The sequence below is a fragment of the Stenella coeruleoalba genome, assembly GCF_951394435.1.
Source record: "Stenella coeruleoalba genome assembly, chromosome: 18".
In the NCBI taxonomy this organism is placed as follows: Eukaryota; Metazoa; Chordata; class Mammalia; order Artiodactyla; family Delphinidae; genus Stenella; species Stenella coeruleoalba.
The window spans coordinates 74,637,678-74,665,514 of NC_137164.1; the positions used below are offsets into that span (position 1 = coordinate 74,637,678).

Below are 27,837 nucleotides of genomic sequence, written 5' to 3' on the forward strand. Positions count from 1 at the left end.
ATTAGTGCCTCTATCGGCTATTCAGTAGAACGTCCACGCCCACAGGGCTGCAGTTGGGCGTGGTGCCGCACCGTGTATATGACACGAGCTTAACAGATGCATTTCAACTGAAATTTAAAGAGTAAACTCGTAAGGAGAAAACCTTTAGTGGATTTGCTAGGGGCTGCTCTTGCTCGGGAATAGATGTATACTGCTTGACAATCATTCATCCATAAGAAATTCGACAGGGACAATCTGAGGAGAGACTAAGAAGTACTCCAAAGCATCAGCATGTCCAACCTCAGTTTGCCCAAGTAGCTCTAAATCATTCGATGGAAGCTTGTGATACTTTAAATGAGAATTTGTTTCCGCTCATAGGAAATGCTAGTCCTGTTTTCTCTGACTTGTAATAAGTCATTTCTATTCAGAACTAATTTATACATTATAAAAAGATAATTTTTAGAGTAAAAAATGTAATATAATATATAACTCAACAGCAGTTTGATGGTTCCGTGGAGGGGGCGCTAAATTATCTGAGTTCCAAAGTACAATTCGGGAGACTCTGAATCTGTCGCCCTGATTAGTTATGTAATTACATCATTACCAGGTCCTCTCTGCCATGTGATGCTTACATCTCATGAATTCTCATTTCCTTTATTATGTATCTAGCGCTGTGAACATATCTCCGAATGCCCTAAAAGAAAAGCCTCTCTGATCAACTCTTCAACTTGACACAGCCAGGGAATTCCATTTACGATGCTTGATAATCAGAAAGAAAATAACCAAGACAAAAGTTCCCTTACACATCACAGTGCCAATGACGTTAGAAAAGTGAAAGCGATTCAAGGCACAATGTGGGAAGGAGAGGCAAAAATACTTGTAGTTCCAGAGACTATTAATATTTAGAAAGCTGAAAAGAAAGAATGAAACATGACTACACACAAGGTGAGAATTTGATAAAGTAGCCAGTTGTAAATCAGCATGCAAAAGACTTTTATATGTTCTGAAACTAGTTTATCAGAAGACATAGAGGAAAAGAAGAAAACATTCACATAGTCAAAAATTAGTAAATAGCCTAAATGAGGACGAAAATACTCCCGAAGGTTGCGTAATTACAGTTAAACGTGGAAAGATATGCTGCATTCCTGGAAAGGCTTGATAGTACAAAGATCCTGATTCTCCCTAAGTTAATTTATAAATATAACCTGATGTGGTCTCACTACAAATAAATGAAGAATGAGTGACAGAATTAGAGCAAGTCAGTTCCACAGCTCCTAAGAAGTAATGAATCTATGCAATGAGTACCAATCACAGCTAACATTACAAGAAGGGTGACAGTATACCAGATGCATATCAAGTGTTCCTGCCAAGAAAGAAAGAAAAGAAGGAAGGAAGGGAGGGAGGGAGGGAGGGAGGGAGGAAAGAAGGAGGAAGGAAAGTAGAAAACCTGAATATAATGAAAGGTATTGATGTAAGTACTAATTAACAGAAACTGAGGACAGAGAAACGTGATAAACTAAACCACAAGAATTCACTCTGAAAACTCCAGACTGTAAGAAACAGTACAGGAAAAATGACCTGATCTCTTCAACATATAAAATGCAAGGATAAAAATGTAAAAGAACAAGGTGCCTGGTAGGTTGAAAGAGATCTAGGAGACATATGAGTCAGTGAAATAAATGTACGGACGTTATGCGGATCCTGATTTGCTTAAGTATAAAAAATTATGAGTTAATTAGTGTCATGTGAAATCTGGATATTGGACAAAATTAAAAAATTATCCTTGATAAAAATTACGTGACATAAGGGTACTATGGATATATTTTTTAAAGTCCTTGTAGCTTAGAGAATTATACTAAAATATTTGCCAATTAAATGACACAATGTCTGAGAATTGCTTCAAATGAATTTAATTTTGAGGGTAATATGGAAATGGATGAAGCAGAATTGGCCGTGAGGTGGTAATTGTTGATAATTGTTGAAGCTGGTTGATGGCAGATGAGGTTATTACATTATTCTCTTCACTGTTGAATATGTTTAAAATTATCCGTAATATACATGTACACCTCAGAGATTCGCAGGTTCGGTTCCAGACCACAGCAATAAAGGGAATATGGCAATAAAGCTAGTCATGTGCATTTTTTTGGTCTCCCAGTGCATATGAAAATTATATTTTTACACTATACTGTAGTCTATTAAGTGTGCAATAGCATTACGTCTAAAAAAATGCACATCCCCTAATTATAAAGACTTTATTGCTAAAAAATGCTAACCGTCCTCTGAGCCTTCAGCAAGTCTTAGTCTAAACATCAAAGATCACTGATCACACATCACCGTAGCAGATATAATAATAATAATAAAAGTTGGAAATATTGCAAGGATTACCAGAACGTGATACAGAGACAGGAGGTGATCAATGCTGTTGGGAAAATGGCGCTGGTAGGCTTGCTCGACCCAGGGTTACTCCAGACCTTCAATTTGTAAAACACACGGTAGCTGCAAAGCACAGTAAAGCAAAGCACAAAAAAATAAGGTATATTCCTGTGCTATTTAAAATAAATGAGAAAACTTTGAGATTATATAATTATTATTTTAATAAATGCTAGAATATGTTCTCTCCCAACAGTTGTAAAAAAACGCCAAGTTCTGCAGACTACAGATCTTCACAAAAGGCATAAAGAACAAACTAGTGGAAACTAATGATTTAATATTCAATAATTTCCCCCAGTTTCCCACTAGACACATAACATGCAGCTACATATAATGAAATTTTTGAAGCTATGGAATCTAGTAAAATTGCCTATCAACAATTTACTATAAGACTGCAGAGAATTTGGAAAGAGAACACATTTGTTCAAAGTAAAAGCTTTGAAACATTTCCTTGCCTACAAATTCTTTTCTAAAGAGTGAGATTTCCTGGAAAGTCCTGGCGAACAGGACAAGCTTGGGCTAAGTGTTCAGTGGTTTGGAAAAAGCCAGATGCCTTGACTTCTAAAGTTCTACGAAATAAGATTATATAGTGTGTCAGCCTCAACCTCAAAAAAACCCCATAAAATCCTTAGCTGTGAAATCACTATCCTAGATATGATACAACGATAAATCAAAGAACATATTAACGACCATCGGTTGAACTCATACCACGTACTGTTGATGTAGATAATTCCATTTTATAGATAGGAAAACTGAGAGTGCTATGGTCTCTGCTCTCTGTAAGAATGTGTTTTATCGGTACCTAGAAGGATGCATTTGTTCTGGCTCATTTGCATCAGGGTACTCTGTGGTTCATTCATTCAATAAGTAGTTTTTGTATAAGTGCCAAGTTCCAGACCCTGTACTAGGCACTAAGAAATGTACGGACATTATGGTGAGGTAGGTAGGGTACAAATATGAGAAGGACCAATTCTAATTGGATATCTTGGGAGAAGGATTAGGAAAACCTTAATGAGGAAGAGGCTGCTATTTTCATTCCTAGTATGGCAAGTCCCATGTATTTTTTTAAAATTGAAGTATAGTTAATTTATACAACGTTGTGTTGATTTCAGGTGTACAGCAAAGTGATTCAGATATATATATATATATATATATATATATATACACACAAACACACACACACACATATATATATATATAATATATTCTTTTTCAGATTCTTTTCCATTTTAGGTTATTATAATACAAGATATTGAGTAGAGTTCCCTGTGCTGTACAGCAGGTCCTTGTTATTTACCTAGTTTATATATAGTAGTGTGTATCTGTTAATCCCAAACTCCTAATTTATCCCTCCCCCACCCTGCTATCCCTTTTGGTAACCGTAAGTTTGTTTTTTATGTCTGTGAGTCTATGTCTGTTTTGTAAATAAGTTCATTTGTATTATTTTGTTAGATTCCACATGTAAGTGACATCATATGATACTTGTCTTTCTCTGTCTGACTTACTTCACTTAGTCTGATAATCTCTAGGTCCATCCATGTTGCTGCAAATGGCATTATTTCATTCTTTTTTATGGCTGAGTAGGATTCCATTTTATATATATATATATATATATATATATATATATATGTATATATATCACATTTTCTTTATCCATTCTTCTGTCAATGGACACTTAGGTTGTTTCCATGTCTTGGCTATTGTAAATAGTGCTGCAGTGAACATTAAGTGCATGCATCTTTTCAAATTAGAGTTCTTGTCTCTTCCAGATATATGCCCAGGAGTGGCATGTGGCAACTCTATTTTTAGTTCTTTAAGGACCCTCCATACTGTTCTCCATAGTGACTGCACCAATTTACATTCCCACCAATGGTGGAGGAGGGTTCCCTTTTCCCCACACCATCTCCACACTGATTATCTGTAGACTTTTTAATGATGGCCGTTCTGACTGGTGCGAGGTGATACCTCATTTTAGTATTTAATCATAGCTCATGTTCTGATAGTGATAGCTATTAGGTATCAGTATGATCTATTTACTGCTCAATGAATTGATCTATAAATATAAAAATACTTTATTGTTAAATATGCAGATTCTCAAATCATGCGTACCTTAAATATCTAACTCTGTCTTAACACATTTTCTGCTCTCTGATATTGAATTTTCTGAAATCTTTTCAGGAACTCACCAAGCTATTGATAACACAGTTTAAGAAAAATATGAATAAGGAAATTTTTTTGTTTTTTTACATAGCAGAACCCCAGTGTAGTGCTACTCAGGTTTCTATAGAAAACTACACAGAGTAATTAAGTAGTGAGATGCTATTTTAATGTACTTCTTATAATAATATTGGATTCTGTGTTTAAAAATAGTGTGGTTAGAGGTCCTCAGGCTAACAATTTCTGAAAACTTGTTTTGAGGAAATAAAAAATAAAGTAGAAGAAAGCAATTTTGACCATGTAAACTGTACATTTAATGACTTTTTTTCTTGAAAGCTTTTAACTTAAACAATATCACCATTTTAGAGCTAAAGAAACCAAGGCTCAGATAATTTAAGTAACTCAGGGAAGGACATGTAGAACCAAGATCTGGTTCCAGAACCAATGATCTGCACTATTTCCAGCTTCAAAGGTTCTTTGAAAGTTAGACTTAAAGATTTATTACTATTGTAAATTTTCTCAACTTTAATTGCTTCCCATTCATAAGTATATTTTTTGTATTTCTCTGAAGACACAATATTATTTATTCTATTAAATATAGAAGCAATAAACTTTGAATAAATTTTATGTGATAGTGTTCTTTTTTCCATAGTGGAGTTTTTCACCAAATGCATTTATTTAATCCGAATAAATAAGTTAGAGAATGCAGGTATATCTTCTTCCTTGTAAAGTGAAGGCTGACCTCCTTTTATTGCACTTTGCTTTATTGAGCTTCACAGACACTGCATTTTTTACAAATTACAGTTTGGGGGCAACCTTTCATCGAGCAAGTCTACTGTCACGTTTTGGCAATCTCATAATATTTCAGATGTTGTCATTACTTTGTATTTGTTATGATGATCCGTGATCAGTGATCTTTGATGTTACTAATGCAACTTGCTGAAGCCTCAGGTGATGGTTAGCACTTTTTTTTCGCAATAATGTATTTTTTAAATTAAGGTATATACATTGTTTCACACATAATGCTATTGCACACTTAATAGACTATAGTATAGTGTAAACATAACGTTTATATGCGCTGGAAAACCAAAAAATGCATGTGACTCGCTTTCTTACCATATTCCTGTTGTTGTCATGGTCTGGAACCAAACCCGAACTATCTCTGAGGCCTGCCTGCACCAGGGTGGTTAAAAGGAGGTGTTACAGAATGTAATAAGGAGAATATATGGATTTGAAAATGTATATCAGGTCACTTTAGAGAAGAGTGAATCGAGTTCTTTTAATGACAACTAACCAGGAAGAAGCTCAGCTTTCCAGCAGTGGCTGTGCAGGTGCAGAGTCCCCAATGTGCTGACTACGAATATGGTTCCATTTAGTTTTCTGCTAATAATCACCAGTGGCTACAATTTCTAGAGCCCCTGCTATGAGTCAGATGCTTTTCTTGTATGATCACTAGCTCCTGCAGCAACCTTCTCAAAAAGCTAAGGAACGTCCCAGAAGCCTTTGCGGGGCCTCGTGCGAATTCAGATGCAACTCCATCTGGTCCCAAATCAGTGCTCTTTGTGCCATTTTCTTTCTTCCTTTGACACCTCAGGACCAGGGCTCTGCAGTCTGTGCTTTTTTTCAGTATCTCTAGGCTTTGCATTTAATCCTGGATAATGACAGCTCTTTGAAAAAGACAATGATTTCAGTAGCATTTGTAGTTTTCAATCTGACGTTAGCAGATTGTTACGTAGAAAATGGCAAGAAAATTAGCCAATAGGTTTATTGTTGGCTGACCCCTTCAGTCAGTCCCTCAAATCCCTGAACAGTGGTGATTTTTATGTTAAAGGAGATGATAGGCATGAGTTACACGCATTAGAATATTGGATTTATTTTATGAATCTATGTTGCACTGAGTAATAGAATCCCTAAAAGAAATGCTGGAGAGAGAGAAAGTGTTTTTTTTTAAATCTGTGTAAAACCAGTGTCTTTATCCCTGTGAAGTAACCTCTATTAGCTTAAAACCTATTGCACAGAGTTTGATTTGAAAAACCTCAAAGAGAAACCACGGGAGGAAAGGGTGTTTGGTTCCTTTAAGGAACAGTAAAATACCAAAAAAGGGTGGAAGGTAGTTTGGTTTTGGAAAACCAAAAAACAAGCAAGAGCAGAAGCAGGTCCCCACAGTGCCCTGGGCCCGGGATCTGGGGATGAGGCTCCTGACACAGGACTCCAGCAAGGGAGCAGGCCTTCCACGCCGCGTTCCCCAGGCATCAGGCTCCTGTATTTATGGCATAATATCAGGGTCTTTATCCGTGTCGAGTCAAGGTAGACGGTGCCGGGAGAAAGGGAACATGTCCTTTCCCACACAGGGATGGAGAGAAGAAAGGCTCTCAATAATAGGAATTTCAAAGAAGGCAAAATACACTATAGAAGTTTAAGGCTGAAACAGATCGGAGACATACTCTTCCCTCATCACCCCTACCCCTGCCATTTTATAGAGAAGGTGCTGAAATCAGGAATGACTGATTGGTTGGGGAAACTATATACAGTAGTCTCGAAACCCAAAGAGGCGTTCTTCAAAAGAGTAAGTTGGAGATGCAGAGTACACTTGACACAATGAAGGCCCCAGAAAGGGCCCCTGCAGAGAATACTGTTGGCTTGGCGTAGTGTTTAATAGGCTTCTCTTGTGTTGTTTTTTAGACGATAGTAATTGACGTCTCATGCAGTTAATGTTCTGCTGAACGTATCTGAGAACTACCGAATATCTGAAGCCTGACCTCATTCCTGCCGCCTCAGATAAAAATGGGTTAACAGACATTTGGTCTCATCCAAAACCTCCATAGGACATTTAGTTCACATGAAAAGGTCCTTGACATTTGGTCCTATCCAAAATGTCCTTGAGTATATTTAGTCTATGCCAAAAGGTTTTGGACAGGACCAAATGTCAAGGACCTTTTGGCATGGACCAAAGGTCTTACGGCCAGATATCTGAAGGACATTTTGGACAGGAACAAAGGTCCTTTAATGTGTAACTGTATGATATATGCATCATGTGCATATGTGCATGCGTGTGTGTGTAGGTATATATAAACTGATGAGGAAACCAGGTAATGGGTTGTGTACGCCATCATCTGTCTCCGTGTGTTCAAGCATGTCTCCATATTAGAATCACCTGGGAAGCTTTCAAAATGTATCAGTGCCTGGGCCCTACTCTGATTTAATTGGTTTGGGGTCAGGCCCAGACATCAGCCTTTTTTAAAAGCTCCCGGTGAATTCTAATGTTCAGTAGGATTTCGAATCCCTGTCTAACGCCTGGAGCTCTGTCTTCAGCTGGAATGTGCTTCAATTAATCTCCACTTTAATTCTGTGAGGCATACATCATGCTTTATTATATTTTTGCTTCAGATAAATTTCACTGAGTAATGAAAATAAAGGGAGAACAGTTGGTGAAAATTTACTCAAGAAATTAATTTTGTCATTAATACAAATGATAGGCCATCTGGATAAGCAATGATAGTCTGTTACTAAAGAGTGTTTTCAAAGGGTGCGTGATTTTTATTATTAAACCACTCAGCAATGGCACCTAATGTACAAAGCATGTATTTGAATCAGAGAAGGCGCATGCTAATTAAACAGCTCTTAATAACTGTTCATTATCCTTTATGAATACCTACCTTTTACCCACATTCAAGTCTCCTCTGAGGAATCCGTGGGAATTTAATGAAATCCCAACATAATTCCGATGGATAGAGTTAAAAAGTAAAAAGAATGATCGTGTTGCATTGAAGTCAGTGATATACTCAATTATTGATGGAGATTCATGCTTCCAGATACATAAACTAATTTGCCTTACAAACCTTTCATTCTATCTTTCTCTGATGGTGTTTAAACACACCCGCATATGCACACACAACACAGACAGCTCAGTGAAAATAAGCCAAGAACGTGCAGGGTTTTGTCCTGATTTTGGCCACCAGTTGGTTGGCGGGATGTATTTTTCCACTTGCCAGCAAGGTGGCTGCCACAGGGCGATATGTCCGCATTCGTCCCCTTAGCCACCTTTCCTGGTAGTTCTGAAGTTCATGCTATTAGCACTTCTTTTATATTTTAACTTTTGTTCAAACAGTGAGTGCTCTGAACAGTTTAGAGCAGGGAAAAGCAAACTGTTTTAGTAAAAAAGTTTAATGTCCGCCTTGCTTCAAAGTGAGTTTGAAAAACAGCCTACTTCAAACTCCACGCGTTCCCCGTGATTTCCTCTAACACCCAGCTTTGCTCGCCTCTCTTAGAAATGCAGGTCCACCTTCAGTTTCAGGAAGCACCCCTGTCCAAAAAGCTACGAGTCAAAAATCACTCCACAGGCTGCTCAGCTGTACACATCTAGCTGGATTTTTCCTTGGGATTTTAATAAATGACTTCTTATTTCTCCCCGGAATACAAAGAACACAATGTACAATTAAAGGTTCAGATATATTGTAAGGATCAGCCCATGTCACCAAGCCCCACCGGACACTGCAGCTTAAAAATAAAGCTTTACTTAAAACGTAAAACTCAGGAGGGAAGCTATATGTTTTATGAATCATTTTGACCAGGAAAGCATTCAACTGAGTTGCTCTGTTCAGAAGCACAGGCCAAATCATTTTTTTGTTACGCAAAATTTGGTACTCTGCTGTAGACTTTCCTTTCTGGAAAAAAAAAAAAAAGTAGAAAAAAAAAAGACTAGAAGGCCTTTTCCAGCTCTTTCTCGTGACTGCGGCTTTATCATCATTCACACTTGACATCACCATTCTTACTAAAACAGTGGATCAATTCAGTGAAGCCAATATTCAGTTCAGTAAAATATTAGGGAACAAAACCAATTAAAATGTCCAGTTTTTATTATTAAAATGCTTGAGTCAGCTGAAACACTACAGCCAGGTTTATATACAGAGATGGTCAGATATAAAGTCAGAAGCAAGAAGATTTAGTCAGTTGTCATCAAAAATAATTTTTGTAACTGCAGAGCTGAGCTCTATCCTGAATGCAAAATGATAAGAGAATTATATTTTACAATATAATTTATATATTTTAATTATATATAAATATATAATTATATATTATATAATTTATATAATTTATAATAATTATTATATTTATAATATTTTTATAGATTTTATAATATTTTATAATAATATTATAAAATTATATATTTTATAATTATTATATTTGTAATAATTTTATAATAATTATTATATTTAATGTGTTTGAGACATCCACATCTACCTAGGTATTTTCAGTTAGAGCATCTCAAAATGAGGGGAAAGATAAGTGTCATGTAATTTGGATATTTCTTCTACAGTAGAGAATCAGCCATTGGTGGTCTTATTTCAGAATCCTTTATCAGACGTTTTTATTTTTTCCTGCAGTAACAGACATCATGTTATTTTCATGGCTTCTCCATTTATTTCTTGAGTAACCTATTTCCCAAAATATATAACATTTAGCCACACTTTCCATAACTACTTTTAAATCAAACCGCTGAGATGTAAGATCTATTTGTGTTGTTTTAAATGATTCAGTGCATATTTTAATGTCAAAAAGTTTGAAAAATTACAATTGTGTGTATCATCTAATCAAAGAGAATCTTTTCCAGTGGTTTCATTTCATAATGGAGTCATTTATTTTCTGTACATTTACTGTAAATATTTCACTCCAAATTGAAGAAATTTCTTTATAGCATTTCTTAATCTTTGGTAAAGCAATTATCTCAGGACTAAAGGAGTTTATCACATTATTAGATGGGAGGAACACCTCAAAATATTAATTTTTAAGCAAATAGAATATTTAAAAAAATTTTTCATTTTTACCCTAACAACAATTTTCAGAAATTTCTGTTTTTCATTTATGATTAAAGTGACAGCAACAAGAAAATGTATTCTTTCACAGTGGGCTACTACTAGGGACAGATTCCACACAGTTTTATAGAAAATGACTTGTCTTTCCAGAATCATTCCTAGAGATTAATACACCATAAGTAAGATTAACATAGATCTTGATCTACTGATATCACTTAGTTTTTTTTTTTTAACAACTTTATTGGAGTATAATTGCTTTACAGTGTTGTGTTAGTTTCTGCTTTATAACAAAGTGAATCAGCTATACATATACATATATCCCCATATCTCCTCCCTCTTGCGTCTCCCTCCCACCCTCCTTATCCCACCCCTCTAGGTGGACACAAAGCACCGAGCTGATCTCCCTGTGCTATGCAGCTGCTTCCCACTAGCTATCTATTTTACATTTGGGAGTGTATATAAGTCCATGCCACTCTCTCACTTCGTCCCAGCTTACCCTGCCCCCTCCCCATGTCCTCAAGTCCATTCTCTATGTCTGCATCTTCATTCCTGTCCTGCCCCTAGGTTCTTCAGAACCTTTTTTTTTTTTTAGTTTCCGTGTGTATGTGTTAGCATACGGTATTTGTTTTTCTCTTTCTGAGTTACTTCACTCTGTATGACAGACTCTAGGTCCATCCACCCCTCTACAAATAACTCAATTTCGTGTCCTTTTATGGCTGAGTAATATTCCATTTTATGTATGTGCCACATCTTCTTTATCCATTCATGTGTTGATGAACACTTAGGTTGCTTCCATGTCCTGGCTATTGTAAATAGAGCTGCAGTGAACATTGTGGTACATGTGTCTTTTTGAATTATGGTTTTCTCAGGGTATTTGCCCAGTAGTGGGATTGCTGGATCGTATGGTAGTTCTACTTTTAGTTTTTTAAGGAACCTCCATACTGTTCTCCATAGTGGCTGTATCAATTTACATTTCCACCAACAGTGCAAGAGGGTTCCCTTTACTCTACACCCTCTCCAGCATTTATTGTTTGTAGGTTTTTTTGATGATGGCCATTCTGACCGGTGTGAGGTGATACCTCATTGTAGTTTTGATTTGCATTTCTCTAATGATTAGTGATGCTGAGCATCCTTTCATGTGATATCAGTCAGTTTTGATGGGACAATTTAAGGGGATGAATGTGCTAGATTGTATCAGGTATAAGGGAGGAAATATGTTGCAGATGATATTTAATTACTGAATTCCAGCCCTTCCTTTGCCAGCTCTCATGTGCAGAATTTATGGGTCTGTATCCGTATTCAAACTCTTTTTGCCTTAACAATCAAGCATTTAAAGTTAAATGTCCTATATGGTATGTTCTCAAATGAAGTGACTATATTTTTAATATTTTTATATTCAGGGAATTGATCCACAAAAGTGTGAGTTTATTTAGGAAACATTTAGTTTTAAATTTAAAGAACTTTCAGCTTTGCATATATCTCATGAAATCTAGTTGTCAGGGAGCAGAGGGGGAAAGCTCTGGTTAGCCACTGGCCAAATCAGATAGAAGGAAGAAAATTTAAAAAATTTCAGAGATCGTGGATGGAGTGGTAGAGGAAGAGACGATGCAAAAAAAAGGGGGATTTTGCAAGTTTGAACAAATTCACTCAAGGTCTTCAGGTTTTAACATAGCTTCCAAGACAGCAGCAATGTGGCATAGTTATTTTATTTTTAACTTTTTTTTCAGGTTTAAAAAAGGAGGGTTTAGTTAATTATATACAAGAATGAAGCCCGACAGGGTGGGGGCAAGGAGTCACCGGAAAGCACAAGTCCCCTGGGGCCCTCCCCTTCCCCTACCTGCTAAATAAATAGCTGGAACCAGGTCCCAGTGACCACCGGTCCCTCCAGGCCCCTGGACACCCAGCTCCCTGGGTCCTCAGACTGCAGTCCACCTGCTGCAGACAGGCACTGGCCAGGGCTGGCACAATCAAGGGGACATTCGGACAGACACATTTTTTTTGGTTGTTTTATGTCAAGCTATTTAATTGGGAATGGGAGATACAGATAACAAGTTTCCCTCTTTCTTGTTAATTTTCTTAAACAGAAGATCTTATTTTGTAATAGAATGCAGTAGGGAAACTTATTCAGTCTACAGACATTCGCTGATCACCAAATTTACAGAAACCATCTTTTACTATGAAACAGAGAAACAAGAAAAAATATTGGAAACAAGGGCAGTCGCCCTGGGCCATCATTTTTGACCTGGAGCTAAGAATTATTTTGGTTTTTCTTCGTGTGTCAATATATGGTATTTAGATCTCATTTAAATATGTTATTTAAATATCGTATTTGGTATATTTCTACTATACTCTCCACTTACTATATTAATAGTGAAATATCGATGTATGTTCATCATCCAAATAACGTGACTAGATTAGGTCATAAGAGCCTCTACATTTTCAGGTCTCCAGCTTCTTCTTCCATCAGGGTAGTCCCGCGTCTGCAATCCTGTTATTCTCCAATCACCCTGTTTCTGAAGATGTTTGAGCTGCCTCTACTTACTCAAAAAATTCTGGTCCCGGCAAGAACTAAAGAATAGAACTTCTCAGCAAACCATTCCAGCCTCAGGACGAACTCCCTCTGTGTGCTGACCCATGCCCTGCACTCCAATATGTTGCTTCTTTTCTTCTCTGAAAAAATTTCCCTCTAAGATTTCTTTGTGTCCCTAGAATCTCGTGAATGCCCATCCTCCCAAATAGCTAGGTCAGTGAGAAAGTGGAAAACTATGCATGTGTTATTCTTAATTTATTAATTGCCACACCTTTATGGGCATGCCTAGACCACCACATAAGGGCTGCTCTTATGTGTCCAGGAGAGAAGCCATGAACTCCCAGCAGAGGGACAGGAATGTCTGAGAGGAGTCCTACTTAGCAGGTGTGGTGATGATACCAGACCTGGGGAAGAATTTGGGCATGGGGACAAGAGGAACCCAGGGCGGTCTCTCTTTTTTCGGTTGACTGTTCCAGTCTTGTGCGATTTACAATAACTTTGGCATTTACTTTGTATAAATACATCCCATTTCACATTAAACATAATCCTAAATATTGTTCCCTTTGCAAATGAGATCTGATTTCCATTTACAAACACTTTATCGGTAACTTCGATTTATATAAATTATTCATATTTAATTATTTTCAGTGAGTTACAGAATTCTAAATATTTCTAAGTGACTTTGGATTCTACCTAGTATAACATAATGCAGATGGGGGAACAGGATGGTCTGTGAAACTTCCTGAGCTCACAAAGGTAGTAGGTGTAGAGATGGGCGACAGGAGGCCCTGGGCGGAGTGCTGGACCACTCCAGGATGGAGTCAGAGAAGGAGATGGACAAGGGGTGGCCAGTGAGGTAGGAACCAAGAGAGTGGATGTCCTGGAAGACAGCGGAGGCAGTGCCCCAGGGAAGTAGAGGAATCGGCTGTAGATTTCACTGGGAGGTCAAGGAAAATGAACACGGAGGGTTGAACGCTGGATTTAGAAATGCATATATCACTGGTGACTTCTAGAAAAGCCATTTTGCTGGAGCAGTGAAGGCAAAAATGTACTGGCGGGGTTTGAATAGTGGGGAGGACAGGAATTTGAGAGAAGAAAAGATAACTCTTTTGAGATTTTTGTTATTAAAAAAAAAAAAAAAGCAGAATATAGGAGAATAGCCCAGGGGGAAAGCAAGACTTCATCTTGGGTAGATTTGTGTTATTTTATTTTATTTTCTAATATCTTAAGATATTTTTAAGTTAAATTAAAACTGTAAGAAATAACACATTTGTTAACAAGTGTTGGTGGGGTGTGGAGAAAAGGGAGCCCTCCCACGCTGTGGGTGGGAATGTAAATTGGTGCAGCTACCATGGATTTCTCAAAAAACTAAAAATAGAGCTACCATGTGACCCTGCAATTGCGCTCCTGGGTATATACCTGAAGAAAACAAAAACACTAATTCGGAAAGATACCTGCATCCCAGTGTTCATAGTAGCTTTGTTTACAATTGCCAAGATATGGAAATATGGAAGCAACTTAAGTGTCCATCAAGAGATGAATGGATAAAGAAATATATATATAATCTTTGCTGACAAGAGCCCCAATATATATTCCTTTTGGAAATATTTTTTAAATACTCAAATATATTTTAGACCCCAAATTTGTAAGTTAATGCTGTAATTATACTTCTTGTTGTTTTTAACGTGCTCATCTTCAATTGCGTAATCAGACCGTATGAAGTCAACAGAATCAAGTGAAGCTCTTTACTTTGGCTTCTCGGGACGACTGTAGTGCGGCATCTATAGATACACTAACTGTGCTGACCGTTCTTGAGTCAACACTTCACTGGTCTGAGATGTTTCCTGGAACCATGGATCTGCATGCCGAATCATCTTGTGAATTGTTTCCTCTTTCCCCACAATAGCTCTGTGTCAACATGACCAATGAGAAGATGCACCACTATATCAATGAAGTGCTTTTCCTACAGGAGCAAACAGAATGTGTACAAGAGGGAGTCACCATGGAAACGGCCTATTCTCTTGGTAACCAGACTGGAGTTTTGGATTTTTTTTTCCAGGTATTCACATAATATAATTAGATACTTTACAGGATGCATGCATTTAAATATACTGGAGAGAAAGAACTTTCTTTTACGGGGCCTTATTTTGAGGATATCTTTATGGGAGACTCAGCAATTTCTAATTTACTTATAATCTTTCAGTGTTGATTGAGGGGCACACGACCTTTCTCTGAAAGGGCGTTTGAAGGATTACCAATTGATTAAAAAGACAACAAGTATCAGATCATTTTGTTATAAAAAATATTCAGCTGCAGTTATGTCACTAAAACTCTCCTCTTGGCATAGTTATAAATACCCATTGTACAAATATAATATTTTATAAAGTAACTCTAAGACTAGCAAGACCATAAAACAAACTCAGCAGAATCTTGTTTGTCTCCACATTTCTAAGTTTGAATATGGAAAACCTTGGCAGAAAAAAATATATATATACGTACATATCATCTTAGTATTTCTGCAGGTGTTTATGCTTATCTTTATTGTTTCTACCTTACAAAGCAAGAATCTTTGCCTCAATATCGCCATCATAAAAACAAAAGTCTATCACACAAACATCAGTCTCTATCTACTAATATAAGGCTTTATATAGATTCACCAGTAATATTTCTAAAACACTTGAACATTGTTTAAAACTGATACCATTTAGCTATTGAGGAGAATAGTATATAATTTTCTACCCTTTATTTATATAAATGTATATTTACAAATTACTTTATTCATTTTCCGAATATGTGCAATGTTCTTGTTTCTGGTACCAACTTGTCAACATTCCTTGTTTTAAGTACAGAAGAAGTTCTCTTCCTCCAGAAAGCCCTCCCTCATCATGACACACATAGTATACAGTTTACCTCCTTAATAAGGTTATAAGATGGGTTGACAGTAATATATACCTACCTGTATATGGGAAGCCTTGGGTACCCACTACCCCACTTCACGCTTGCTGCTATGTCCTTGACTGCTAAACCGTGGCCAGCAGAATGAAGTTATTTCTGTCTCTTTGGTTATCATCCTTGGGGTCTCATCGTTGGAATGGTTATTTCAATAGTGGGACCTCGTCAGTATGAACTGGAAATGTCAGTGGATATTTCTGCTGCCACTCCTCTTTGATACCCCCCAAAATGAAATGAAAAGACATACCAAGTATAGGGTGAAACTTGCATTTTTACCTATAAATAGGTAGGTCTATATACCAGAAAGAAAACATACAACTTTTCTGTAGTTGGAAATTTTATTAAGGTGAGAATATATATTTTAACAACGCCAGTGTTTTAATGACCTTAAACGACACTTATTTATTTTCAATTCCTCTAATCAATAAATACTACTGAGAACCAACACGACATCAGAGGTTGGCTAGGTGGGGCGGATACAGCAATGAACAAAAATAGACATGTATTGACAATAAAGACTAATTTATTTTCTCAGTGCTTGTATGAGCGTGATGAGGATGTAAATGGTATGCATGAGCAATAACAAAGATAGCAAATTGAGTAATAGAAGGAAAAAAACTCCTCTTCTTAACTTTCAGAAGCCTTCTGGATTTCTCTCTTTATTGGATGAAGAAAGTCAAATGATTTGGTCAATGGAACCAAGTCTTCCCAAAAAGCTACACAGTCTTCTAGAATCCTCAAACACAAATGCAGTTTACTCCCCCATGAAGGATGGGAATGGGAACCTCGCCCTCAAAGACCAAGGCACAGCTTTCACCGTTATGCACTACGCAGGACGGGTGAGTTCAGAGAACGGAGCAATTTATGGTACGCGCTAATGGGCCAAAGGTCTTAAGAACAAGCCTTAAAGGTTTTGCTATTTTAGAGTTTTGATCATTGAAACTGGGTGAACAACCCACAAAATGTTTCTTTCCTAACCCTGATAAGGACTTAGCATTTCAGAATGTGGGTGATGAAGCACGTGGTATGATTCTTCTCATGATGTTTCCATATTTATAAGTTAATATGAGCAAAAGAGACCTGGATTTAATACAAGAGCTCTTCTGTGAAATTTGGGATATTTTCAAAATCGAAAGAAACATTGGACATCTGAGTTTACTTACCCTCAATATAGTTGTTAGTATTAAATTACTTTTCCTAAACCTAAGGAAGAAAGCAACTCTCTGATCCCTCTCCATTGCCTAACCGGCTTTGTAAAACATGCTTCCTTCTTCAAATCCTTCAAGGACCGACTCTTATCTGCCTAAAACATGTCACAGTCCTGAGGCCAGCCTCCTATTGGGCTTCTCCGAGCTGGTCCCTGTCACTTCTTCCAAGGCTTACCTGCCTCAACTCTCCTCTGCAAAACCCCTCTTCAGGTTCTTTTTTCCCATGCACTCCCTGTTTTCCTGCGGATCCCGCCCCCCACGCGTGACGCCTCTTCCCACTCAAGCTGGAAATATCCTCCCTGTCTTCTTCACGAGGTCAAATTTTATCCATCTTTTAATGCTCACATCCACATCCCACTTAATCTCCAATCCAGCTTCCATCTCTAGTTAATTCTTCCACTTTTGAATCTGTAGCCGCCAGACTTCCCTCCCTGTTTGGGATGTAGCACAAATACCATTATTAGGGGGTGAAATCCCTAGTCACTCTCTCACTCTCCGTGTATTTCAGTTCACTTCAGCCAGTGTTTACTGAGACTCTACTATATGCCAAACCTAGAGCACTAGAGAATCAAAGATGAATAAACCGTGTTTCTTGCCCTCAAACGTGTCACAGTCAAGTAAGGAAAAAGGAAAGTTAACAAATACTTCCGCTATAATTTGCTCATAGTAATATTAGTCATGTTAACAAAATTCTCTGTTACCACAAAGAAGAAAGAATTTATTTGACTCCAAAAAAGAGTGTAGAAATGTTTTCAAGAGGAGGTAAAACGTGACCTTGGCGTTTAAGGGGATGCTGAGCTGCCTGAGACTGCGAGGCAGGAACACCCCAGTAAAGACAAGGGCTTGTGAAAATGAATGGACCGTGCGTCTATCTGGATTCGGTTGCAAAGGACAGAATCCCGTGTAGCTGTTCAAGCAGAAAATCACTGTTGGGGGGACTCTAAGTTGAACTTGCAGAAATGACCTTAAAACCACCCCACAGGACAGGGCTCCCTCGGTAGTTAGGGCCACGTCTTTGATCAGGAAGCCTGCAGCCTGATTGAGAAACTGCTGCTACAGGTACTGACTCCCAGTAACTGCTGTCACCTAAACCAGTAAGAGGCCCATTCCCCGGCACTCAACAAGGAAGAGTCAGTGGCTGAGCCTGGAGCCTTCAGTGCTGGAGAAAACCAACATCTCCTGGACGTGCTCACCAGGTAAAACACAGACACAGCAGAAATGCAGCCTCCGCCACTTCAACTTTCGAAATCTCGGGCAGTAGTTCAGACAGGTGGAAGCTGCAGAACGAGCGAACCCTAGCTGCAAGGGAGTCTGGGAGAAGTAATATTCGCACTTTCCAACATCTGCAGGACAGGAAGTGACCAGGCTAAACCTAACACTCCGCCATTTCCAACCACATCGTAGTTGGGAAATGGTACCAGACGTTTGGTCAAGTGTATGGAGGTTGGTAGGAGAAAAGTCTAGGAAGGTTGTTTGTGGTGAAATCAGGAATAAATATGCATGTACACCTCAGGACTTTGTCCTCTTCACAGTGTTAACTTATCGGATGTTTTTAGACAGGGTGGGGGATGAAGTGAGAAAACCAGAGGACATGATGTAGGTAGGTTGGGAAGAAAGGAAGGGGGATATGGAAACACTCCAACAAGGACTGCGTTTGAGCCAGAGCGGCAGGACAGAGTGGTGGCATTCCCAGGGAAGAGTGAGTGACTGAATGTGTGGAGCCAGGGAGGGGACACAGCTGGAGATGACCCCGAGGGCCGCACCCTGTTGACTGATGGAGGCTATTTTAGGCCAACCAAGAAGGGAAATCCTGGAGAAGGAGGCTGTTTGGAAGGAAAGATATTCCACTTCAGATGTTTGGAATTTGAGGTTTTTAATGGAAATTCCCATGAGATGCTGAAAATACTTGACACTGGGAGGCTGGCTGTTTCTAGAAACCTAGTCATAGTTTGGGAAATGTGTATAATTGCACATGGAGAAGAGGGAGAAAGATGTTAGTAGGAAAGAAAAGTATCACAGAAACGAAGAGAAAAGAGACGTCCGGGTCAACAGGAAGTGAGCCTTGACAGGACACTTAGGCCAAGGAACAGCTTTGTGAGAAGTTCTGGTGGGACGGTGCCATGTGATGGCTTAGTGGATGTGGGCGGAAGTCAGTGGATGGTTTTATATAATAGATATTCTCAGAAATTATCAACTATCCTTTAGAGTTGAGAGATTTAGCCTTTACTTTTTTTTTATAACAGTAGCAATCTTTTAGTCTTATGTGCAGATTTTTTAATCTATATTTTCTTTATATTAAGAATTTACTAAAGAATATAGAAACAAAGATACTTGCATAATAAAATAACATGTTATTTTACTTTTCAATTCAAATGTTAGAATACTTTTCAATTCAAAAGCTTTTGTGTCAGAATTCTTTTTATTGAGGTACAGTTAATTTACAATGTTGTGTTAGTTTCAAGTGTACAGCAGTGATTCAGTTACACATAAATATATATATATATTTTTTTCAGAATTATAGGTTATTCTAAGATATTGAGTGTAGTTATTCTAAGATATTGAGTATAGTTCCTGGTGCTGTACAGTAGGTCCTTGTTGTTTATTTTATATATAGTAGTGTGAATCTGCTAATCCCAATCTCCTAATTTATCCCCCGCCCCTTTCCTCTTTGGTAACCATAAGTTTGTTTTCTATGTCCGTGAGTCTATTTCTGTTTTCTAAATAAGTTCATTTGTGTCATTTTTTTAGATTCCACATATGTGATGTCATACGATATTTGTCTTTCTCTGTCTGACATACTTCACTTAGTCTGATAATCTCTAGGTCCATCCATGTTGCTGCAAATGGCATTCTTTCATTCTTTCTTATTGCTGAGTGATATTCCATTGTGTATATGTACCGTATCTTCTTTAGCCATTCATCTCTTGATGGACATTTTATTATGCAAGTATCTCTGTTTCTATATTCTTTGATAATCCCCAGTGCCTGGGAGAGTATCTGGCACATAAAATGCACCAATACATATTTGATGAATAAATGAATTATTTGATACTTAAAAATAATTTATTGAATTCATAGGATTTAGTTGAAAAATTACAATAAGGTATAACTAATGATTTTGGAAAATTATTTTTCTGCAAGTTTCGTGGAAGCTCTCTTCAGTCGGTATATACCTGACCCGCTTTGTAAGTCTGTTCGTCTTGTATCTTGAAGATATACTAGATGTTCAATAAGTGAAAATTGCATTAAACTGAGTGGTACCAAGCTTTGGAATAAAATTTTGCTTACTAATTATTGTATGTTTGCATTTAAAAAGTATTCTACAAGCACCTAGTAAAATGTCAATGGTTTTAAGAAAATCTGGAGAGTTTGAGTGAATGGAATCATTTCACTGAGTTCTGATAGCAATGAAGCAAAGCAGAGAAAGCCAGTTGATTAGTTGCCACGTAGCCAAAGCCCTGTGGAATCACGACATTTCCTGTAAAAGCACCTTTATATTTTAAAGCAGGATTTTCCATAATTGGAGTCAATTTTGCGGTTTTATAAAAGTCTTTCATTTCACTGAGACGTACTGAAGAGTCTTAGCCCAAGGACTCCCTGAGGACTCATTCACATGGTAAAGTCTAGATCCTATGTAATTTGTGGCAATATGTCAAGCCATATGCCATTCTAATCATCAGACGTAACTTTGTATACTTAAATTTTGAGCTATTGCATTTTCAAGGAAAGCAGCACTTTCTGCATTTTACAAATCAGGAGATGTAGCGAAGAGCTAATTGGCTTAAAGTCACCAGGCAGGGTCTAGTTTGGACAGTAGGATGAGCAATCCTGAATAGCTCTTTGATGATAAAGTTGATCCCAGAGGAGACCTCAATGGCTTTGGGGTTCGTGGGTTTGTTCGTAGTCTCCTCTTGTCCGGATGGATGTGCTAGAGAGTTCTTATCATCACTTGCCCCTCCATGCCTGGTTTACCTAGTTCTGTTAGTAAAAACATGCCGTATCTCACAGGAAGAACAATCATTACTGCTGGTGATGATATTGACATCCAGCCTCCCGCCCCCAGAGACCCACACACCTGACTGTTCTGCTCTGACTGCGAGACCCTGCCATGTTTCTGAATCTCATTTGGGGCAGAGGCTCAGAAGTCCTTTTAGAAATGTTTAAGCAACATTATTTAAATTATAGCTGACGATCTTCCCTAAACACATTTGAATTTTTCATTACTCATAGGAGCGTGGTGTATTTTCCAATCTCCATTACAGAAATATTTTAAAGTAAATGGGATGAGGCTGTACATGAAATATTAACAGGGTTTCACTAATGAGCATGAATTTGAATTAAAGAAGCTGTGAGTTGTGTGTTTTTTATCATTGTTATTTGTTTTAGCAAATTTTAAACCTTATATGGGGTTACCTGTTTTAGGAATTGCTCTTAAACTTCTTTTAGTGATTTAAATGATGGATAAGCATTAAATCCAGAAGTGTGTCTAATTTTATTGGCTTTTAAAATTAAGAATCTTGAAGGAAAGAAGAATTAGGATTTGGCAAAAGACGTTGGTTCTTAGGAAAGTTGAATTTCCATGAAGGTGATTCCTAAACTCTAATAGGAAATAGTATTTTGAAGTTCCTACATTTTTTTTTTCCTGCGGTACGCGGGCCTCTCACTGTTGTGGCCTCTCCCGTCGCAGAGCACAGGCTCCAGACGCGCAGGCTCAGCGGCCATGGCTCATGGGCCCAGCCGCTCCGCGGCATGTGGGATCTCCCCGGACCGGGGCACGAACCTGTGTCCCCTGCATCGGCAGGCGGACTCTCAACCACTGCGCCACCAGGGAAGCCCTGAAGTTCCTACATTTTAACACGAGCAAAGGAAATCGATTAAGAGATAGTAAAGCAATCTGAAGTAATAAAAGTTAAATTCATGAAAACAGAGGTCGAGATTAATAGCTATAAAATATATGACACACATTTGACCTTCTTTGGTGTCTGCTCATAAGGTCTTTGTCTGAACGTTGTTTATTATGATCATTTCTTTTTTGGCATGAAGTGATTCTTTGGGGATCTCAGATAAGCGTCCCATTGTATGACTGGCCTTGATGATTGATACAAATCATCCTGGTGGTGTTGCTCTTACCTAAGGTGATGTGCCTGTGTTTTAGCCTCCTTCTGTTTCCAAACCCATAAGTATCGTCGTGGATGGAACGGTGCCTGCCCCCCACAAAAGACGGGTCCTCGGGCTCATGCCTGGAACCTACGACTGGGAACTCATTTGGGAAAAGGCCCTTTGCATATGTAATTAAGTCAAGGATCTTGAGACAGGAAGGTCTTCCTGGATTATCTGTTGAGCGCTAAGCCCAGTGACAAGTATCCTTATAGGAGCGGGGCCGAGGGAGATTTGAGAGAGAAAAGCAAGCGGAGACCGGAGTGATGCTGCCACAGGCCAGCAGAAGCTTGGCGAAGCAGGCAAGGAGGGCAGGGGTGCCAGGTTCCAGAGTGGGTGCTGGCTCCAGCAGCCCCAGGAAGCCAATGCACGTGTTCATTGGGTCAATGTTTACAGACTAGAACAGCAGTGAGGAGTTTTAACTCATAGCATTGTAGTTTTTTTTTTCTTTTAACACATCTGATCCATTTGAAAATGACTCCTGCATTTCTGCATCTCTGTTTTTGCTCACATGGTGTCCTCACCCATAATGCCCCTTTCCTCTTTCTTTCCAAATCGTACGCATCTTCCCAAGGCCAAGTTCTTGTCCTGATCCGAATTTCCCTGCTCTGTCTCTTCCCTCATCCATAAGCACACCTGATGCTTACCTAGCAGTGTTCAATTTGCAGAGTGCCTGGGAAACATTTTCACCACAACCGTCTTTGTAAATATTACTGTGTCAGTTTTCCGGTGAAGTAAGCCTTGGTGGAGTTTAGTGGTTCAGCAAATATTATACAGTTATGTGTGAGTCTCCTGGGGGCATCATTACGATGTCCCCCATCCAGCATGGCTTAAAACCGTGCAAACGTATCCTCTCTCACAGTTCTGGCGGCCGGAGTCTAAAATCAGGTGTCCGCAGGTTGGGTCCCTCCGCAGGCTCTGAGAGAAATCTGTTCGAAGCCTCTCTTCCAGCTTCTGGGCTTGCCAGCAGTTGGTGTTCCTTGGTTTGTAGACACAGCACCAAGGTCTCTGCCTCTGTCTTCACGGGGTTTTCTCTCTGCGTGTGTCTTTGTGTCCCTTTCTCTTCTTTAAGGACACCAGTCATTGGATTTAGGGTCCCCTCCCATCCATAGGACCTCGTCTTAACTAATTACCTCCACAAAGGTCTTATTTCCATAAAAGGGCACATTCTGTGGTTCTGGGTGGGCATGAAGTTTGGGGTCACACCATTCAACCCACTGCAGACTAGTAGGTCACAATACAGTGTCTCAGCTTTCTCATCCCCCCACTCCCGTATCTTTCTCTCTCCACCATGGTATGTGCTGAAATCTTAGTGTTTATTATCTCAGTCATGAAATCTGTGTTGTGTAACAGAGAAGACGCACTGGGGCACTTGGGGCTCCCTTGCTGTGACTTTGAGGGATACACTGACCCTCAGCTAGCATACGCATGGGGTTTGTAATTAAGGGGAATATACTTATGAACCTCGTAAACTTGTTCTGAAGGGTAAGTGGTGGGCAAGCAATCAGTGCAGGTACAACTGTTTGGAGACGTTGTGTCAAAGATGCGAATCCTATTTCCCCAACAACTGCTGAAGGTCTTTCCATGCAGGAATACCACCATATCTGGCAAAATTTTAAACTCATCAATCACAAGTATCGAGGTCCTGAAAATATTTCGGGAATCACCTAATCAACTGGCTGTATTGAGAATACTAGAGGCCCAACTGACTTTCTCAAATTGAGTCATTGGTAAATGTCCTTGATGAGTTAAGAAAGATATTTGTTAATTCTTGTATGTTATAAATGTGCTCACGTTGCATAAATAAATGTTTTATAAATGTGTTAGAATATTTCTTTTTATTTATCATGATGTTATTCATAGGGCTTTAGCAGATGATAAGGAATATGTAACCACCAAAGTTATAGTACGGTATTTTCTTGTACTTCCTATCACACTTGAAAGACTTCAGTGGAAGGTAAGTGCAGGAAATTGAGATTGTCTCAATCTATGGAAACTATAATATTAAAAGGAAAACTATTTAGATAAATGTTTCACCTTATGTTAATGTGACATTCTGTTTTTCACTGACTATACAGGTGGTTTTTGTGATGGGTAACGCTGCCTTGATTAAAGAGAATTTTTGTAAAAAATTATATTCTTTACCATTTAGCTTTATGACTAATAGTTTAATCAAGCACACAGGTGTGTGAAGTTTTACTGCAGATTTTTAAAGGTCCTTTCAATATCACTTTCCTTAAGAAAATTGAAGCGCTCTCTGCAATTTACATACATATTCCAAGATGTAATTTACAACAGAAGGAAAATGTATAGCCCATTATATAATGTGCTCGTGGGTGTGTCTTTACAGGGGTGGGGTTTGCTTGTATTCATCAAGGTTCCTTTTCCATCCTCCTAAATCACATCCTGGTGAGGTGGATGAAGTCCTAATCCCAGACTGTAGACCCTGATCATCATCATCATGTCACTGATTTCCACAGGCCTTTCCGGGAACCCAATTACTAAAACATTGCTGATAGGAGTGATGTGTGGAAGAGACTGACTTCTGGCCAGTCTATAAAATACCTGAACTCTTTTTCCCTTCTCCTTGAAAAGGATCTACCCCTATTGTGGAATAAATGAAGTTTGAAATATGTCGGTTGAGATTTATGGTGTTGCCCAGACGTCTGAGAAGCAGAGATCTCTATCTCATTGAGGCTGCAGAACGTTCTAGGTGACAGAGGGATGAAAGCCGACCTCTTTGTCCTCAGATGTATTTACATAACATGTATGTGGGTGAAACCTTGGTCCCTTCAATTTCCCTGTGTCACCTGCGTCAGGAACACCTTCTGTAGTTTGTCTCCTGGCCTTCATCTCCAGAGATCGGTGGGGGACACAGTGTTCCCAAGAAGACTCTGAAATTGAACCTTTAAATCAGCGGGAACAGGAGATGAACTCATCAATAGGGAAGTTTCCATTTATTTCCCTCTTTCTTTTCTCCAGGCAGAATCCCCAGACATAACAATGAAACCTGTCTGGTCCAAGCCAAACTGATACTATTAAAGGTTATTTGACAGAGATATTTTGACCCACACAAAGAGAGCTTAATTTACATCTGTATTTGTTCACCTCTTGGGCAAACTTTTAGAAGAATAAAAATTAACTCCCCCAGGCCCCTTGTGCTCCGTTTCTTCCATCAATTTCACCTTTGGCATAAATACATTTTTGTAGCCTTAATAAATGTTTCCTTATCCAGAGTTTTATTAGGAAGAGAAAATGCAGGCTCTTATTTAGGGAATCTTACCGTTTTTTTCAAAGATTTAACTGGTTCTTTTATCTTCATGGGTTGACAGACATTTATAAATAGGGAACTTTAGATTTCCTAGAATACTGGTATCTTATTGTAAGTTGATTGGTATTTTTTCTCCTTAAAAGGAACCAGTGAAGCATGTTCATAAATTTCAGTTGTGGTAATTTTAATTCAATGCCCATATCCAGAATCTAGATATCTAGATAAGGACTCTTAACAGTAATACTATGTGCTTCTAATAACTTTCTCTGTTGATTGGTACTTATCAACTTAAAGTGGATCAGAATGAGGGCAAGCAAAACTATTAGATGGAATGACTTAATGGAAAAGTAAAAAACAGAAGCCTCTGCTTATAAATATTGATGCAAGAGAGAGATCAATTTACCACCACGCATGAAATCCAGACATTTTTCAGCAGACCTCAGATAGAAAGCTGAAACCAGGCATGAAAAATTATCAGACCCATTTATGTTTACTGAAAACGATCTTATTTCTTTTGCTAAAATCCAATCTTTACACACATTCTAATGTGCTATAGTGAACTCAAGAGTCTTATCTCAAAAGTTGCCCATTTTTATCAGCTGTGAATCCCACCTCTTTCCTAGCGATTATATTTTGCATCATGTAAATAGCATGGTGGAGAAGGGGGTTATGAATTTGACTGATGAGTGAATTTACTTCCATTCATGTCTCTTTCTAGGAGTTTATATGCTCTCATGATTCAGTTTCGTAGATGACACGGCTCCCATGTCTCTCCAGTCTGTTTCTCTGTGGGCTTCACACCTACAGGTCTACTTTTTAGTATCTCTGCTTGAGTGGCGTCTTCACGTTAACAGATCCAGTGGCTAACTAAACTAAATTCCCAAACACTCTCTCAGCTGACTTCAAAAAAGTAAATAAAACTGATTTGCCGTATTTGTCCCGCTTTTCAACTCATGGTAAAATCAGAAACCCAGTTAATTACCAAATGCGAGCTACTCTCTCCCCACCTACCCTTAGAATCCAAATAGCCCTCATTTGTATTCCAGCGCCCGAGGTCACATCACCTCCCCCTCTTGGGTCCCTTCAACAGTGTCCTAACACTAACTGATGGAAGAAATGTGAATTATGAATAAAGGGATGAATGAATATCTTTACTTAAAGGCATATGAACTGCTTTTATTTCATTTATCTTCTTGTTTCCCTGGTGACACTGTCCAGAATTAAATGTGATTATTCTGATTCGACTTGTTAATAATAGTCCTGAAACAGTGGCGGTGACGCCTGCCTTCTTTGCCATATTTTTACCTCCCAGTTTACCTCCTTTGGTAGAAGAATAAACTCTGGTTTCTCTTTTAAAAATCAGATCTTCCAGATCGTTTTAACACTCTCGTTCTTCGTGTACCTGGTAGTTGAATATGCACAACTCGGGAGATGTAATCAGGATTCGATTTTTGTTTTGGGTTCACACCACTTTTTAAAATATATTCAGCTGGGACAACCCTTCCTTTTAACCAGAAAAAAACCCAGGCAGCTCCAGCGATATTTCTGGTCTCTTCTAAGTAATAGAAAGTCCTTTATTTGCTTTCATTGGTGCTCGCGGACTCAACTCAGAGACGAGGAGTTTCTGGTCCTGTGTAGTGATCAGAACCACGAACTTTAGCTGACCGTCCAGTCCCGTCAAGCCCGAGCCACACAGGAGACACTGTACCGTGGCCTGGAGCATCCTGTTTCTGTCTATTCTTGTGCTGGGTCCTCTCATTTCATCCCAATACGGCTTCACGCACACAGCTCCTTTCGATATTTAGGGCTGATGCTGGCTTGGGTGCTTCCATGCGTCCCTGAGATGCTCCCCTGGGAGGGCTTTGAGGCCCTTGCCGTGCCCTTGGTGATGCTGTCCCCCCCTAACCCCCCAGTTGGCTGCTCTCCTGGGGCCCTGGTTTCTGACGCTTTCCACCGGACCCCACTCCTCTCAGCCTCACATGTAGCCTCTTGGGCAGGATGTAACCCAACTTGGGATTGTGGACCAGATGAGGAAACTTCATCACACCCTTTGTAGTTCATCAAAAAACGTAATATGTCCTGCTCTCCACTTTCTGGAGCTGACACACAGCGGCCCTTCCTCTTGCAGCAGGGCTGTGCCTTCCCTCACACGCACCCCATCCTTCTGCCCATTTCTGACTTTGTGCTACTTAGTGGGGGTCGATCACCCGTTCCCAGTGTCTCCCTAAGTGCTGGGACATTGTCCAAGTGTGTGAGGGCGTTCCATGAAGTCTCCTCCCTCTTGGTTTAGGTGCTGGGGGAAGAAACTGTGTAAAAGTATTTATGGCCCTATTTGCCTGC

The 27,837-nt window shown here is 38.9% G+C and overlaps 1 protein-coding gene across 5 annotated transcripts in view; it reads left to right on the forward strand.

Moving 5' to 3' along the window:
- Positions 1 to 27,837, forward strand: part of MYO16 (myosin XVI) — a 641,507-nt gene that overhangs the window by 473,717 nt on the left and 139,953 nt on the right. For all 5 annotated transcript variants that reach the window (XM_079902787.1, XM_079902784.1, XM_079902785.1 and 2 more), the window contains 2 exons: positions 14,816 to 14,968; positions 16,500 to 16,700. In XM_079902787.1, coding sequence (XP_079758913.1) covers positions 14,816 to 14,968; positions 16,500 to 16,700 — 354 coding nt within the window. The remainder of the gene's footprint in view (positions 1 to 14,815; positions 14,969 to 16,499; positions 16,701 to 27,837) is intronic.